The following is a 16,394-nucleotide window of genomic DNA, read 5'->3' as shown; positions in this document are numbered from 1 at the left end:
ACTACCACCATCACCAACATCACCATCATCATCATCACTACCATTATCACCGTCTTCACCATCATTATCTTCACCATCATTTAGTTATATTTGTGCTTGATTATATCAATGAAGAATCACTGATATTCTAGAAATTAACTTCACCAAAAAATATGAAGCTACCTTTGGAAACCTTACAAAAAACTTAATTTCCTGCAATAAGCAAAGCAAGAGTTTCGATGAGCACGTGACTCTGACCACTAAGGAAGTAACCAAACAAAGTAAATCCTTATAATCTCCATGCAAACTAGCCATCGCATTATCTGATGGGACGGCAGGCGACCCATTCCCCTCATTCACACCGCAGACCTCCGCAAACCTCTGCTCTTCTGGCTAAAACGCCCTTGTCCACCTCGCAGACAGCTGGCAAACTCTCCTTGCCCTTCGAGGTCCAAAGTACACAGCGCCACCTCTGTGGTTTTCCTCGTCCCGTCCAGGCCCGCTCATCGTTTGCTCATCAGTGGTCTCAGCAATTTCAGAGTCCAGTCATCAGACATCTTTCATTGAAGGCGTTCGACATGTCAGGCACTGCGACAGGTGCTAGGGGCACAGCAGGGAGCAGGCAGCATGCTGCTTGCAGGCCTGCACATTCTAGTAGGGAGAGACAGATGATGCAGGGATCCCATGCCAGACGGCTGAGGGGCGGAAGAAAACTGACCTGAGTGAGGAGAACTGAGAAGTGTTCTTGTGCCCAGCCTTTCTCACACCGTACACTTCTCAGTAGCCTTCAGTGCCTCACGCCAGGGGCTGTTTCTCATTCATCTTCACCAACACCAACGCCCCGCCCCGGCAATTAGCACAGCACTTGACAAATCCAAATAGTAAAATAGTAGTAGTAGCAGTAATAGTAATGATGATGATAACAATAATAATAATAATAGCAGCTTAACGTTAATCAAATGTAACTCCCTACCAGGTAATGAATGCTTTACATATGTTAGCATATTTAATCTTCGCAAGGATCTTTTGAGGTAGTATTTTTACTGTGTTGGACATTTTACCTCCACTGAGGAAATGTAGTAGGGAGGGTGTGAAGGACTTGCCCCAGGGCACAGGCTGTGGAGGTGTGGTGGGAGGGGTTTAAGTCGAAGCATCTGACTCCAGAGGCCTCAGCCTTGATCACTATGCAAAATGCTGGACTCAGCCTTGATCACTATGCAAAATGCTGGACGTTCACAGTCTTCTTACGTCACCAGAGACTGGAACTGGACGTTTGTGCTCGACGGTCCATGTGAAAATCGCCTGTATGGTCCAGAAGCGGAGTCCCTCCCGACAGGCACCCCGGTCTCCTGGGTCTGGGCGGGGGAGGGAAACTCAGCTCTGGGGGGACAGCAGGGGAGTGTCGGGGATCCAGGGAGGCAGCAGAGTTAGGTCCCTGAACAGGTTGCCTTCATGGCCAGGGGCACTGATGAAGAAAAAGTCCAGCCATGTAAATTCAGAGTACGAAGCTGATTCATATACTTTATACAATTTAGCTCCGATGACTAATTAGCTTCCAAGAGCCTAGAGTACAGAAAATGTCCACACACACACACACACACACACACACACACACAGAGCCACCGCAGCCTGACAGCGATGACGAGGCCGTGCGGGCGGCCGTGAACCCCCCACGTGCACGCACGGCAGCCGATGGCTCTGCTGCCACAGGCCAGCGCGCTCTGGGCCCGGGGCCACCCGGCAACGCAACCGCAATGATCACCGGTCTGAGAAGCGGTTTCCGGCCAGCTCTGACCACTGTGCCACAGGTTTAATGTGGCGGGGGCGGGGGGAGGGGGGGAAGAGTCCACAAACATATAATCAGCACCTTCCAAGCACGAGCCGGGGGCAAAGAGGGTTTAATTAGTAAACACCACATTTCCGAAGAGAAAACGCGTCAGTTTTGACCTTTCTTTCTAACGGGAAGGAGACAGAGAGGAAGAGGGAGAAGAAACAGATGATGTCTGGGAGCGCTGCGGGAGGCGGAAGACACCCTCGGGAAGGAGCACGAGAACAGTGACAGCGCCACGCTGCCATCGACCCACAGATTCTCTGCCACCTGCTCGGAGGGGAAGAGCCTCACCGAAAAGGAAGACCCCAGCACGGCCTGCGCACCTACTAAGTGCAGTCACTCATTAGACGCTTCCCACCTATTTCTTCACACACACCTGCCCTAACGCCACCGGCCATGCGGTGTCACCCCACCTGACAGACGAGGTAAGTGCCACGGAGGTGGGTTAACTTACCCAAGTCTCAGAGCCAACGCCTAAGCTAGAGTCCTCTGACATATGCTCTGTCAGACCACTTCCCACCCATCACCCCAAAACACACACAAACACACACACACACAGAGACACGCACACAGACACACACACACACACAGAAACACATACACAGAGACACACAGACACACACAGAGACACGCACGGACACACACAGAGACACACAGAGACACGCACACAGACACACACATACACAGACATGCACACACAGACACACAGACGGACATAAACACACAGAGACACACACACACACAGACATACACACAGAGACACACACACACAGAGACACACATACAGAGACACACATACACAGACATACACAGACAGACACACAGACACAGACACACACAGAGATACACACAGACGCACAGACACACAGAGACACAGACACACACAGAGACACGCACACAGACACACACACACACAGAGACACACACAGACACAGACACACACAGAGACACACACAGACGCACACACGGACACACACAGAGACACGCACACAGACACACACATACACAGACATAAACACACAGAGACACACAGAAAGACACACACAGACACACACAGAGACACACAGAACAAGAAGTAGAGACGGAGAAGAAAGACGGCCCACAGGTGCCTTCGGGACGGTGGAGGTATTAGGACGACTGGGCATCCCAACGAGACTGGTCTTCCAGAAAGGGGCCCGGTAACCGAGAGCTCACTTCCGCCTGCCCCCTCTCTGGTTTTCGGCCCGATGAGTCTAACCACCTCGTCTCCGGGGCAGGCCTGGGGGACACGTGTGGTTCCGCTGCAGGTCGCAGACGCGCCCCAAACACCACACACATCGTCGCCTGCCATCGTCCTCTCTGTCCTAATGACAGCTTTGGCCACTGTAAATTCATCGGTCCAACCAGCAACTCAAAGACATTATAACAACTTTTTTTTTTTTTTTTTAACTTTGCAAACCCACAAGGAGCCCAGACAAACGTGCTTTTCCAAGAGCTTCTCCAACTTCTGGAGAAGCATTAATTCTGGCAGGGCACGAATTCCCGTTTTGATCATGACACTGAGTGTCGAAGGAAGCTCTCTGCCCAGTACCAAGGGACGACACATTACCTTGGAGAGGCAGCTGTCCAGCAGGATGGAAAATGGAAAACCAGATATCCACTCTTCTGGTCTGGTACATCGTGCTCCCACTACAAAGCACTCGTAAAAGGTGGCAGGCCAAGAGTCCGCAAATAAATGTATTCTCCTAGTATCTCCCTAAATAACCATGGCCTAAGCAGAGACAACACAAATTATCCCAACAGACGCGACCTCAAAATGCGACTTAGAGGCCCCGTCTAAATATGTTCACATATTCCACTGGCAGAAATCAATTTGACGATGTAGGTGACAGACCTTGAAAGTGACGATGAACTCTGGCCAATCACTCAGCTTCTGGGAGGCCATCCTAGAGGAACTAGCGAACGGCCAGTGCAGACCAACGTGGGAGGAGGTCCCTGCGGCCGTCACTGAGCAAACACTGAACACCTACTGTGTCCCAGGCACTGCAGATACGGGGTCCCTGCCCCCAAGGAGCATAAAGGGGAAACTTAAGAAGGAGATGACGACCCAGGGTGACAAAGGCTATGACGAAGGTGTGTAGAAGCTCTGAGGGACAGAGAAGGACAGAGCGGGCGTCCAATCCAGAATTGAGAGCAGGGGGCCAATCCGTTTCCTTTAGGTTATACCTAAGCCGAATCCCTAAGAATATAGATGAGGTAGGTAAGCACATAAGAGAGAGAAGGGCATTAGAGGAGGAGGGGGAGGAGGGGGAAGAGAAGGGGAGGAGGGGAGGCGCGGATGGGGGAGGGGCGCCGCGTGCCTGCTTCCTCGTCGCCACACGGGGCCTCTGCCCGCACCCTGGACGCGACGCTAACACGCGCCTGAAAGCCACTGTCGGCTCCTAGAGAAAGGACTGGGCGACGCTTGGTGCTGTTCCAATAACCACTCAGACAGCTTGCTGACCGCAGAAAACCCGCTCCTTGACAAGTTTACAACTGAGGATGAATTTTTGGAATTAAAAAAAAAAAAAAAGGCAAGCAATAATTAAAAGTCCGAGCTACTTCGGCGTCATCAGAGACGCCGTGAGTCTGCATCTCTAGCTTCGGCTCCTGCTGGTGGCTGTGATCGCTTTGGTGCCTGGTCCGGTTCAGCGCCCATGACCTTGATGACAGTCAGTGACCCCGCCACCAGGCGGGCCTTCCCAAGGACATATGCTCTCTGACAACGGGCTCACTGCCCCCCAAAACCCACTTCTCTCTGCTGTAATGAAGTCCTTTTTTGAATAAATCGGAGCAAGAAATCACATTAAAAATACAGTGAAAAAACAAACCTATTCTGAGACAATAAAAGGAGTATAACGTTGAGAATTTTCACCCCATCGATCGGAGCTGGAGTTCTGCCTTTCAGCGAAGACCACGCTAACTGGAGTTAAGCGGGGCATGTGATGCTTCTGCCTTGAGACAAAAAAGGTAACCATTTCATCGGGACAAGAAAAACATTCTCAGGAGTTTTATGAAATTCTTTTTCTCTCAGTATTGCTTTGTACATTGTGCAAATGTTTTTAAAAGGCTCATCTTGCAAATAAGGACCTCGACAAATCGACAAGCCACAGAAATCAATATTCAAAAGCCCCACAGAAGAGGAATGTATGGTGTGCAATAGAAACGGCTGACCATGATCATTAATTCATTCGGCCACATACCTGTGATTGTGCCCTATCGTGGGTGGCACTGGTAAGCAGAGGTGAGGCCTGGCCGCTGCTCTCTAGTAGCTCAGAGCTAGGAAGGGGGAGGCAGAGTAAAGGGGCTCCCAACGGCCAAATCTGAGACAACTCGATTTACATGATGACAGTAAAGGATTAGAAGCATCTGAATCAAAGAAGAATCTCTGAACTTATACAGGGAGATGATGATGGAAGGAGGGAGGGAGGAAGAAGGAAGAAAAAATGATAATGTTTCCGCTTGGCAGAATGTCAACCATCGAATTAGACGGAATGACTGAGTTAGGAAATTACCATTGTACAACCATCGCGGTTATAATGAATCCAGGTAAGAAACGTTAACGGGGGCTAAAATTTGAGCAAGAGAGAGTAATGAGGTACGGAGTATTCACCTCGTCTCACAGTACCTCCCTCTCCCCCGAAAAAGAACTAATTAATTACGAAAGGAAAACAGTAACTTTACAGTGAAAAGAACCATCACTCCCCTTAACTCAGTAATCAAACTTAACAGCACCGGAAACGGGATAAAGCGACGCTGAGGCCACGCGCCTCCTGACAGCGCCAGCGCGGTGGGATTCCCGCCCAGAGCAAAACACGAGTCTGTCTGAGGGAAGCGAACATCGGACAGTCCAAAGTGAGAGGCAGGCCACACAAGCCCGGCCCGCGCGGCGTCCGAAAATGCACGTCGGGAAAGGCCAAGGAAGACAGGTGCGCCCCCACATTCTAAGAGAGTAAAGTGACTGACGACCAAGTGCAAGGTGTGAACTTGAACTGGATCCTACAGAAGACAAGTCTGAGAACAACAGGCAAGATGAGCATACGGGCTGTGGATTAGATAACAGAACAAAAACAATCAGCAACTCTCTAATGTGACCATCATTCCCTGTGACTGCAGTTATCTAAGAGAAGGCCCTTATTCCTAGAGAATACTCACCAAGGCACTTAAGTATTTCCAGAGTAAGGAGAGACACGCACCTTACTCACAAAAATACACACACACACAGAGAGAATGGTAAAGCAAATGTGAGAAAATGGTAACAATTGGTGAATGCAGACAAATTAGCATACAGGGGCTTTTAGTACTGTTATTTTAGCTCTTCTGTAAGTTTAAAGATTTTCCAAGTAAGTATTTTAATACCAGAAAGAAGAAATAAGTCTTAAAATGGGAGCAGGGAGGAAAGGGGAAAACAGATTAAAGAAACTACGCCACACCACGACAAGCAGGAAGATGGAGTTGTTTTGGAGATGTATGGGAGGCGGGAATTAATAATCCGGAGGAGGCAGAAGTTAGATAGATGCTGATGTCCTTTCCCTGCCTGCAAGGATTTCTGCATCCAGCTAATTCTAATTCCTCTTTGGAAAAAAAAAAAAAAAACTCAAGAAAGCCCATCCTGGTCCTGAGACAAGCCAGGGGTCATTCTGAGCCCCAGCCTTAGCACTTAACACAATATTAACATTGCTCCCTGTTAACATGTTTATCTCCCCCACTGGACTGCAAATTCCTTGATAAAAAATGAAGACGAAGACGAAGACGAAGATGATGATGATAACGGTGATGATGGTGATGATGGTTGTGATTACGATGGTGACAGTGATGATGCTGGCAGTGATGATGATGGTGATGATGGTGATGATGGTTGTGATTACGATGGTGACGGTGGTGACGGTGGTGATGATGCTGGCAGTGATGATCATGATGATGATGGTGATGATGGTGATGATGGTTGTGATTACGATGGTGACGGTGGTGACGGTGGTGATGATGCTGGCAGTGATGATCATGATGATGATGGTGATGATGGTGATGATGGTTGTGATTACGATGGTGACGGTGGTGACGGTGGTGATGATGCTGGCAGTGATGATCATGATGATGATGGTGATGATGGTGATGATGGTTGTGATTACGATGGTGACGGTGGTGACGGTGGTGATGATGCTGGCAGTGATGATCATGATGATGATGGTGATGATGGTGATGATGGTTGTGATTACGATGGTGACGGTGGTGACGGTGGTGATGATGCTGGCAGTGATGATCATGATGATGATGGTGATGATGGTGATGATGGTTGTGATTACGATGGTGACGGTGGTGACGGTGGTGATGATGCTGGCAGTGATGATCATGATGATGATGGTGATGATGGTGATGATGGTTGTGATTACGATGGTGACGGTGGTGACGGTGGTGATGATGCTGGCAGTGATGATCATGATGATGATGGTGATGATGGTGATGATGGTTGTGATTACGATGGTGACGGTGGTGACGGTGGTGATGATGCTGGCAGTGATGATCATGATGATGATGGTGATGATGGTGATGATGGTTGTGATTACGATGGTGACGGTGGTGACGGTGGTGATGATGCTGGCAGTGATGATCATGATGATGATGGTGATGATGGTGATGATGGTTGTGATTACGATGGTGACGGTGGTGACGGTGGTGATGATGCTGGCAGTGATGATCATGATGATGATGGTGATGATGGTGATGATGGTTGTGATTACGATGGTGACGGTGGTGACGGTGGTGATGATGCTGGCAGTGATGATCATGATGATGATGGTGATGATGGTGATGATGGTTGTGGTGACGGTGGTGACGGTGGTGATGATGCTGGCAGTGATGATCATGATGATGATGGTGATGATGGTGATGATGGTTGTGGTGACGGTGGTGACGGTGGTGATGATGCTGGCAGTCCAGGCAGGAGAGGACAGGAGGCAAGAGGAAGCAGGAATTTCCACACCAGCCTTTGTCACTATTGTTCGCTTCCTTACACAAACCGAAGAATCTGACTCACATACACCAACGCAAACAACTGCCAGGACTACGACTTTCCCCCAACAAAATAAACAGATCACAGCAGCCAGCGTATAAATCAGAGCACCCTAACACTTTCCTTGAAAGAAGTTGTTCCATTCAATGCTTTTGGAAGATTTTTTTTCTTTAGGACCCAGTAAGCCCTATACTGTTAAGTTAGCTGCATGACCCTGAACAAGTTATATATCCCTCTAACCTCCATCTCTACCTGTAGAATGAGAACTACAAACACCTCCGCAGGGCAGTCACCGGGATTGAAGGATGCAATGTGTGAAGAAGAACCTAGCGACAGTGCTGGGCACACCTGAGACACACAAGAAATGGTTGGTGGCTACAAAACAAAAACGAGTCATGATTTTCTGCAAATACTCAGTAGAGGGAATGCCTCTAAAAATATCAGAAATATGAAGATGATTCTCAATGCGTGAAAATCAAAAGCAATGCAAGCTTGCTGACTGATCAAGACCAACATCGGTTCAGGAGTAGCTACCGGCTCCAAGTGTGGACGAAGAGGGTGACCTAGCTGTGTGGAGCGCCATCTAGTGGAGGAAGAGCAGAGTACACACGGCGTAAATAGGAAAATAGACAAAAAAAGAAATTCCACGGGAATAAAAACTGCCCCTTCTCCTCTCCATTATAATTCCTCCTTGAGAGCTCGAACCAAGTGACCCCACATGTAAGGTTTATACCAAAGGAGAGATCAAAAGGGTGCCTGCGCAAACTCACGCGCTTTGTCCTGTTAAGAGAGAGCATCAATAATATGCCAGGAATATCTTTTCAAGTCCTTAAAATAACAGCAGGGGCTGATTGGTGAAAAATTATGGAAATGTAAAAAATTATGGAAATGTAAAGCTTACCAGTTCAGAGTGAGCTATCTCGTGCTTGTGGAGAGAGGCTGCTGAACGTCCAGACGTAGTTGAAGATATGCAGTCATAAAACTGTTTATGGAAGCTTCGTTTGTTAATTGAAGCTTCAGGTGGTGCGTCTTGAATAGCATAATAAAAATCCATCAGAGCCGCTGCTGCTAATTCTGTACATGATATTAATAAGCAAAGCTTCCCAAAGAATGAGTTTCTCCTTCAATACTTCCAGGACTGGAAAACCAAAATCATTCTCATAACATAAAATTACCCTAAGAAATGAAACTAGATGATTTATGTATTAAGTTATTATTATATACTTTATGTCTGGAAAGTGACACAAATACACACACACACCTGCCTCAGGACATTCTGTACAAAGAGCAGGAAGTGTTTATTAAGCACCTAATGTTTACATAAGTACAGTGTGTTAGGCTCTGTACTTATGTCTGAAACAACTCTACGAAGGAAGTATAAAGCCCCCAATTTTACAGGAGAAACTGAGGCTCTAAGAAATGAACCTGTACAGGGTTACAGCCTCCTATAATCAAATGGCCCTTTCTGGCACCAGCTCGTGTAAATGCCATCCGCCTGTCTTTCCATGCTGCTATCGGTCACAAAGTCCCTACCCCATTCTGTCATACCCCTGTCTACACCCCTCTGTATGGTATGCAGTCTGCCCTGCTCACAGGTCACCTGTCCGACACCAGGCAATGACTTTTAAGAGCTGAATTTCACACAGAAGTCAAACGTGAAAACCCAGCCACGGGGAAAGCTTCTGACTCTACCTGCTGCTCACAGGTGAAGTGTACAGCGCCCTGGAGGTGGGCACATGAGAACCTGAACCCCAGTTTGCCTCTCGTTAGCTGTCTGACCTTATGCAAATTAGACCTCCCTGCCCTTAGTTTTCTCATCTGTAAAATAAGGGAAAATGATTACTCTTTTAAGACTACTGGAAGAATTAAATGAAATAATGAACAGGAAGCATCAAACCCAGAAGAAGGTCTTGATAACCGGTCACTGCCGCCATCAGCCATTGCTCCAGACACGTCTGTGGGATCCGTTTTTATATGCTCTTAGCATTCTTCTTTTTTCTGAGCCTATTTTTAGAAAATGAAGAATTGCTAAACATACCATAAACTGACTACGAATTCCTGACATCATACCTCCAGCCGATCGTTTCTGTGATCACTGGAGCATTAAATACGAAGAGCCCTGAACCTCTGAGATGTTCCTTCAAGAGAGACAGACCTTTATCAGGAATGTGACTCCTTTCTACACGGCAAGTTCTCCTATGTTCTCCTCGACCACTGAAATAGCCGTATTTAGAAATCCTGACCGTGACTGCTTCCTCGGGACTCAAAATCATCGCTGGAAAGCACAGGAAAAAGTGAGCTTACCTTTCTGGAAAAATGCATTTCCCGTAACCTCTTTTAAAAGTATACCTCACCACCGCAAATTCCTAACCGGCTTCCACGCTAATGAAATTTGTATCCAAAACCAAACAGCGATGTCACATTCTGTCGTTTTAGCTCTATTCTTTGCGTAGACTTGGTTTAAAACTTCCGCCTGACTACTTAAAGCCATCCATGCGCCTTGACTGGGCGAGGGACTTCACCTTCCTGAGCCTCAGATGTCTCATTTGGCAAAACAGAGGAGGCGGGCAGGGGATGAAACCCCCTAAGTTGCCATATCAGGTTGGGGGATTCGAGGGAAAGAAGAAGCAGCACCTGGCACAGAAGAGGCCCAGAATTCGGCAGCTTTTAATATAATCATTATCCCCAATGCTAAGGAGCTCTCTACTTCTATTTTTCTGGTTAAAAAAAAAAAAAAAAATGTAAACCATTCTATCTTCACTCAGTAGGAACCATGACAACAAGCAAAGGGGTCTTGGGATAGCCTAGTTGCCCTTGGCATCTGATCTGCAGTCAACTGCTCCTCTGGCTGCGGGTGTCTGATGGCACCTTAGATAGGAGATCACCTCCTTCAGGTAATAAGATGGCTTATCTGGCATGTCACAAGGGCCTTCAAGTTTCTGGTTTTGATCTGTCATGAGAAATCTCATTAGGAGTTTAGGGAAGGAGAACTCGTTGTATTAGAGTACACTGGCTTAAATAAGTTCCTCAAGAAAAAAACAAAAAAAAACAAGCATGTGATTTGAAGCAGATCTGACACCATGTCACTGCCCCCCAGAGAAGGACACCTACCGCTGGGGACGGCCCCTGCCTGTGTAAGGCCACGTCTCGCTGAGAACGCGCTTGCTTTTGTATTTACAGAGCAGTTCGAGGCTCTAATACCATAGGAAGCAAAGCTCTCTCTTGACTGAACTCCAAATACACTAATTCCTCCTTTGCAATAATTAAAACATCAAACTGAAAGGAGGGCTGGATCTGAAGACGGGCATCGGAAAGGGCTATGTCCCGAGAATTACGTGAGGGGCTGAAGACGCGAACACGTGTAAGACGAGGCCCTGCCCCCTAGGAAACTCGCTCTCTCCCAGGGACAAGAGGCCCAGGTGACACGAGTGATGAGCGTCACCCCTTCAACGTGAAGCACGGCCACTATGGGAGACAGAGGAATGGGCACGCTAACTCACTGGAGGGAGGTAAGTGGTCAGAAGAGATACCTTAGAGCAGAAATTTCAAGGATTAAGTATAAAATTGAACACTATAGAACTTTCGATTCCAGCAAAGACTACAGAACAGACAGCACATAAGAGGCCCAGGTTTTCAACCTCTTCCTGTCATTAAGTAACTGTCCTATCACACTTTGACCCGTTATAGCTACAAGGGTCAGTACGGTTTAATGGAAGAACAGTGGGCTTGAACCTTCACCTAGATGTTTTATAAGCATGTCACCTTGGGCGAGTCACTTTAGTTGTTGGCGTCTCTGGTTTCCACAACTGAAAAATTGGGCTAATCACCTCTACGTTTCTGGGTTGTCTCCAGTGCTACTGACGTCGCAGACAATCCCGGCACAGAGAAGCGACTCGAAAATGTTCCTAGGCTGCAGCAGTTAAATCTAAACCATCAAATCGTTAACTATTTCAAAAAAGCTAGTGAAAGGGTAATAAGACATTCCTTAGTTTAAAAAAGTTAAAACTCACTCTCAAACACACACAGAGGAAGGCAAGAGTTTCTCCGGAGCAGAGACGGTGCGGTCCCCCCTCGACCTGATGACCCAGCGCCCCTGCCTGGCACGGTAGGGTCTCCGTGAACTCGCCGCCAACGTCCAGACACCGAAACACTAACTCACAGACACTGGATTGCTCTGAATCTCGACCCGCTAAAGGAAATTCAGAAATGATTTCTCTGAAAATGTGAGTCATCACATCCATTCTCCTACCCAAAACAAAAACTGACAACCTTAAGACACACAATTAAAAACTACATAACCGCATCTCCTCTAGACGAAGCAGAGTCTCACATTACGGCGTGAAGGGACCCCACTGAAACACAGTTCTGCAGTCTTGATGCTCATTCTTCTCTCTTACTCTACATGTCCGACAACATTCAAGCAAATCAAAAGTATTTTCCTAAAGGGGTCCCCAAACGTAAAAGCAGAAGCCAGGGGGTTCTGCCGAACAGAGATGCACACAGGGCAGGCGATGGCCCTCACTTTATACGTTTTTGCCCCACATATATCCTGAGTGAGTCCTAATATTAGTGAAATTGATGTAACATGAACATTTATTTTAAAACACCAACAAGGAACTTTATCAATCTGGAAATGGACCCTCTTGTAACCGACTGCTAGATACAACTTGGCAGTGAACCAGCCACCAATCCATATATTATATCAGATAATTAAAAATCCAGGGTTATGTAATCTTATTTAATGGTTACTTGGCTTGTACTGAAAACCATCCAAAGCAATACCAGAGTGCTGGATTAAATAATGCGTAAGACATTTTCTGAAGATGGTTTTTCGTAGGAGTCAGCATATCCCCTACTAGCAAATATAACATAAAACATGGAACGGAACTTTCATTTCCAATTAACCTCCTTGGCAAGAAACTGCAATGTCAATTCACTCTATAGGAACTTATGGGGGGGCGGGGGTGTCAAAGCCTATTTTTTATTCGGTTTTACATCGTGTAAACATTACCCATTACTTTTGGTAAAGAAACAAAAGTATTCACTATTTCAGGGGTGGAGAGAAGAAGAACCGGTTATCCTAAGAAAAGAAAAATAAAAGTCAGCAACTAATGCCCATCATAAAACACAACCCTGGAAAAAGTGTAAAAGCCAACCTGCATTAGTTACCGTAGAAGTCTACATCTTGACCTCATACCAGCTCAAGTTCTTAAAGATTATTAGAAAAAAAAGGAATTCGTCTAGGAAGTTGATCGACGTTAACAAATACTTAATGTTTTAATAGTGACACCACCTCATTTATAAACTGTTTCATTACCATAAAGTGTTAATTACTCAAGTAATACGGCGGTCACAGGAAGGCTTTAATTCAAACACGCCTCATGGCCTGAGCACTAAAATCCCATAGGATAAAGCTCCATGAATGTTTGTTTCTTCAAAGAAGACCGCTAGACAAATACAGAAAAAAACTTTTGTAGAAAACCAAGTCAACAAGAAGCAAGCATTATCAATCGTATTGATTTCTGCAGGGTTTTAAATCAGCATGTGCAGAGCGTTTTGTCCCATCTTTACGGGAGGCATAAGTAGCAAGAACAACGGCCTCAAGAGACAGGAGACCTGAGTTCAGATGAAATCTGTGTCAGTTGCCTGCAAGCGTGAGTAGCTGGGTCCTCAGCTCCCCATCCCTTAGAGAAACAGACACAGCAGGGTCAGCCGCACCAGGGCGCACGTGTGAGGATGGAGCTGGACTGCATGTGCCTTATCTGCCTCGGGAACCTCCAAATACTATGCAAACACAAGGCAGAGCTAGCATTTGGAGATGTTAACCACAAAACACATCTATTACATGCCACTCCACAATAAAATGAAGGTTTGCATTGCAGATCCATCATCCCTGGACAAGCTAGTGCCAGAATACCAATCCCCAGTCCCAGTATTGCGATTCAGAATAACCTCCGGGGGGGGAAAAAAAAAAACAGTTTTCTTTAGAGGCGAATAGTCAACAATATAGCTAAGATTAAAATGCTTTCCTCTAGCCAACAAGATGGTTATCAGATTGACAATCAAAGCTTCCTCATAACCATTCAGATTCAGATTTAAGACACTTTTAGAAATGCACTTGTAATTTTGGAGTTACATAACAGCATAATTAATATTTTAAATGATAGGGCTTTGCATCTTGAATATCAGCCTATGACTTAAGGGAAGAACGTTTTAGTCTGAAGTAGTCTAAATTAACAGTAACAAGAGCATATGAGCAGCTCTTTTCCTCCTTCACATAACTGTTCAATATGAGAGATCTACTTCTTACAAGAATTACATTTTTGACAGAAAAGTAAGGTAATCGGGGGTTTAACATCAAAAAAAAAAAAAAAAGAAAGAAAGAAAAATACAGAATGGCAACATTGTCCAATATCTGTTTCAAATAACTGGAAGCCGTTAACACTAGTAAAAACATAGTAACCAAAAGAACTTTGTATTAGCAACACAACACTATGGCAACATGACACACAAAAAAAATCATTCTGACTTTTAAAATAACTCGTTAAACTTTTAGTTACACTGCTTCCTTAACTGAGAACAATAAACTTTGATTCGGCTTCTCTATTAAGAAAAAGTCTCTTGATTCTACAGTCCGGAATACTTCTAATGCCAATGATCTCACACAATGTACAAAGAAATTTCTTTCACAGAGATGTCAGCCCAGCAGGAGACAAACGATGTATGTAAATCATAAAAAGCAAGGAGTACAAACCTAACTGTAGAACTGCTCAGAAGAGCATGGGAATAAAATTTAAGGACGCATGCTCATTACTTTTTCACAAGTCCATTTTAGTAAAGAAATCAAAATGAGCCTAAAATTAAAATAAAATGGGAAAGCTCTGTAAAATGATTCTTCTTCAACAATTCAAATACCATGATTAAATTCTTGGAGACAGTGAGTCTCTCCAGCACCATCGCCATCCGTCGACACACACTCTACTCTGAGGAACCCGTTGCAATAGGCAAATGCCGGAGGTGGCTGTTTTAAAATATAGATATCTACATACAAATAGAATATGTCTGCCTCATCTTTCACTTTCAACAATGAAACCGCCAGGACCAGCACGGAGACCGGCAGACCCGATTTATCTCGGGAACAACAGACTGTCACTGCACAGAGTGAGCCATGCAAAAGGTAACAACAGATCTGACCGGCCGATGGTTCTGCCGTCACCCAGGGGGAGAGCAGACTAGTGGCTCCCGAACCCATCTTGATCTAAAACACACAATCCGGACACAGGCTGAGTCGAGGACGGCTCCTGAGAAGGCAGGCTTCATTTACCTTCCATCCCAGAAGGTTACTCAGGAAGCTGGAGGAGGAACAAGCCAGGGACCGCTGTCCTGGGGAGGCGCGCCTCCATCCGCCCCTGTACCCCAGTGTCCTGTCCTTCCAGGGCTGGTCACACCCTGAGCTGGCTGGAGTACTGCTAAAATGGCATGGGCAGAGGACTTCTTGGCCAGTGTTCTGAACGCCGAAGCAGCCACCAATGAGGGTGGCCCACTCGCTCTTCCCAAAATGAGGACAGGCGAGCCAAGAAGGGGCTCTCGTGCCACCTCTTCTCGGCTGCAGACCCCTCCCAGAGCGAGCCTGCAAGGCTTGGCAGGACTTGCTCACCCTCGGGGAGGGCAGACCGCCCCACCAGGGCTGCCAGAGCCTGGGCATGGGGGAAATACAGGGCTGGGAGAGAGGACTGGGCTCTGCCACCAGCACAGCAGGGTCCCCCTCTAAGGTGCTTGGGGTCTCCCCCCAAAACCTCCTCCAGGGTCCTCAAACTTCACTAACAAGCCAAGCACCTGTTTCCTTCACCTCTTCGGCATGTGATCCGCTCAAATCCTTCCATTCTCCTCCCGTTCCTCAGACCGACCAGAAACACGACTTCCCCGAGCCCCCCGCCCTCTCCTCTCCAAGGAGATAATGCAACCCCCGACCCCACGAAGTCCCCAGATGTTCGCCGTCCCCCACCCAGAAGTTTCCCTTGGGTATTCGAGTCCCCGAGGGCTGCCTTTGAGTCTCATCCGAACGCCCCAGCCTTCTCCCTCCTTCTCAAGTCTCCCAGATTCGCATCTCGGGCTTTTCCCCAGGTGTCCCATATTCTCCCCGGTCGCCACCCAAATGCCCCCAGATCGCCGCCTGGGCCCCTCCCAGAGGTCTATTTCCAGCCAGCCCCACAGTTCCGCCTCCCAAGACCCCAGCATTCCTACGCGGGCCCGACTCTCCCGGGTCCCCGAGCCCCCCGCCACTCCCCAGGCCCCCAACGGCCATGGGCGACAGTTGGCAGCCGGGGCGCGCGCCCTCACCTTGGTTCACCAGCCGCAGAGCGTGCGTGAAGGAGGGGTCCAGGGAGTCCTTCTCCGCCATCAGCTCCGGCAGGTACTTCTCCTCCATGCTCGCCGGCCGCCCGGGCCCGGGACGCGGACTCGAGGCGCGCGCTCCTAATATTTAGAGTTAAAATAAAGACAAATTTTCTTCAACTGAACAACCCTAACTTAGGGATTTTCTAGGTTCTTTTCAAT

At 47.2% G+C, this 16,394-nt stretch overlaps 1 protein-coding gene across 1 annotated transcript in view; it reads right to left on the bottom strand.

Annotated features, from left to right (window-relative positions):
* Nucleotides 1–16,266, bottom strand: part of KHDRBS3 (KH RNA binding domain containing, signal transduction associated 3) — a 103,676-nt gene extending 87,410 nt beyond the window's left edge. The window contains exon 1 of the mRNA XM_015590204.1: nt 16,179–16,266. Within this exon, the coding sequence (XP_015445690.1) occupies nt 16,179–16,266 (88 nt within the window). The remainder of the gene's footprint in view (nt 1–16,178) is intronic.
* Between the last annotated feature and the right edge of the window lie 128 nt (nt 16,267–16,394).

Source organism: Pteropus alecto, unplaced genomic scaffold (genome assembly GCF_000325575.1).
Source record: "Pteropus alecto unplaced genomic scaffold, ASM32557v1 scaffold105, whole genome shotgun sequence".
Classification (NCBI taxonomy): Eukaryota; Metazoa; Chordata; class Mammalia; order Chiroptera; family Pteropodidae; genus Pteropus; species Pteropus alecto.
The sequence above is the reverse complement of the archived record's forward strand: the minus strand, read 5'-3'. Positions and strand labels throughout refer to the sequence as shown.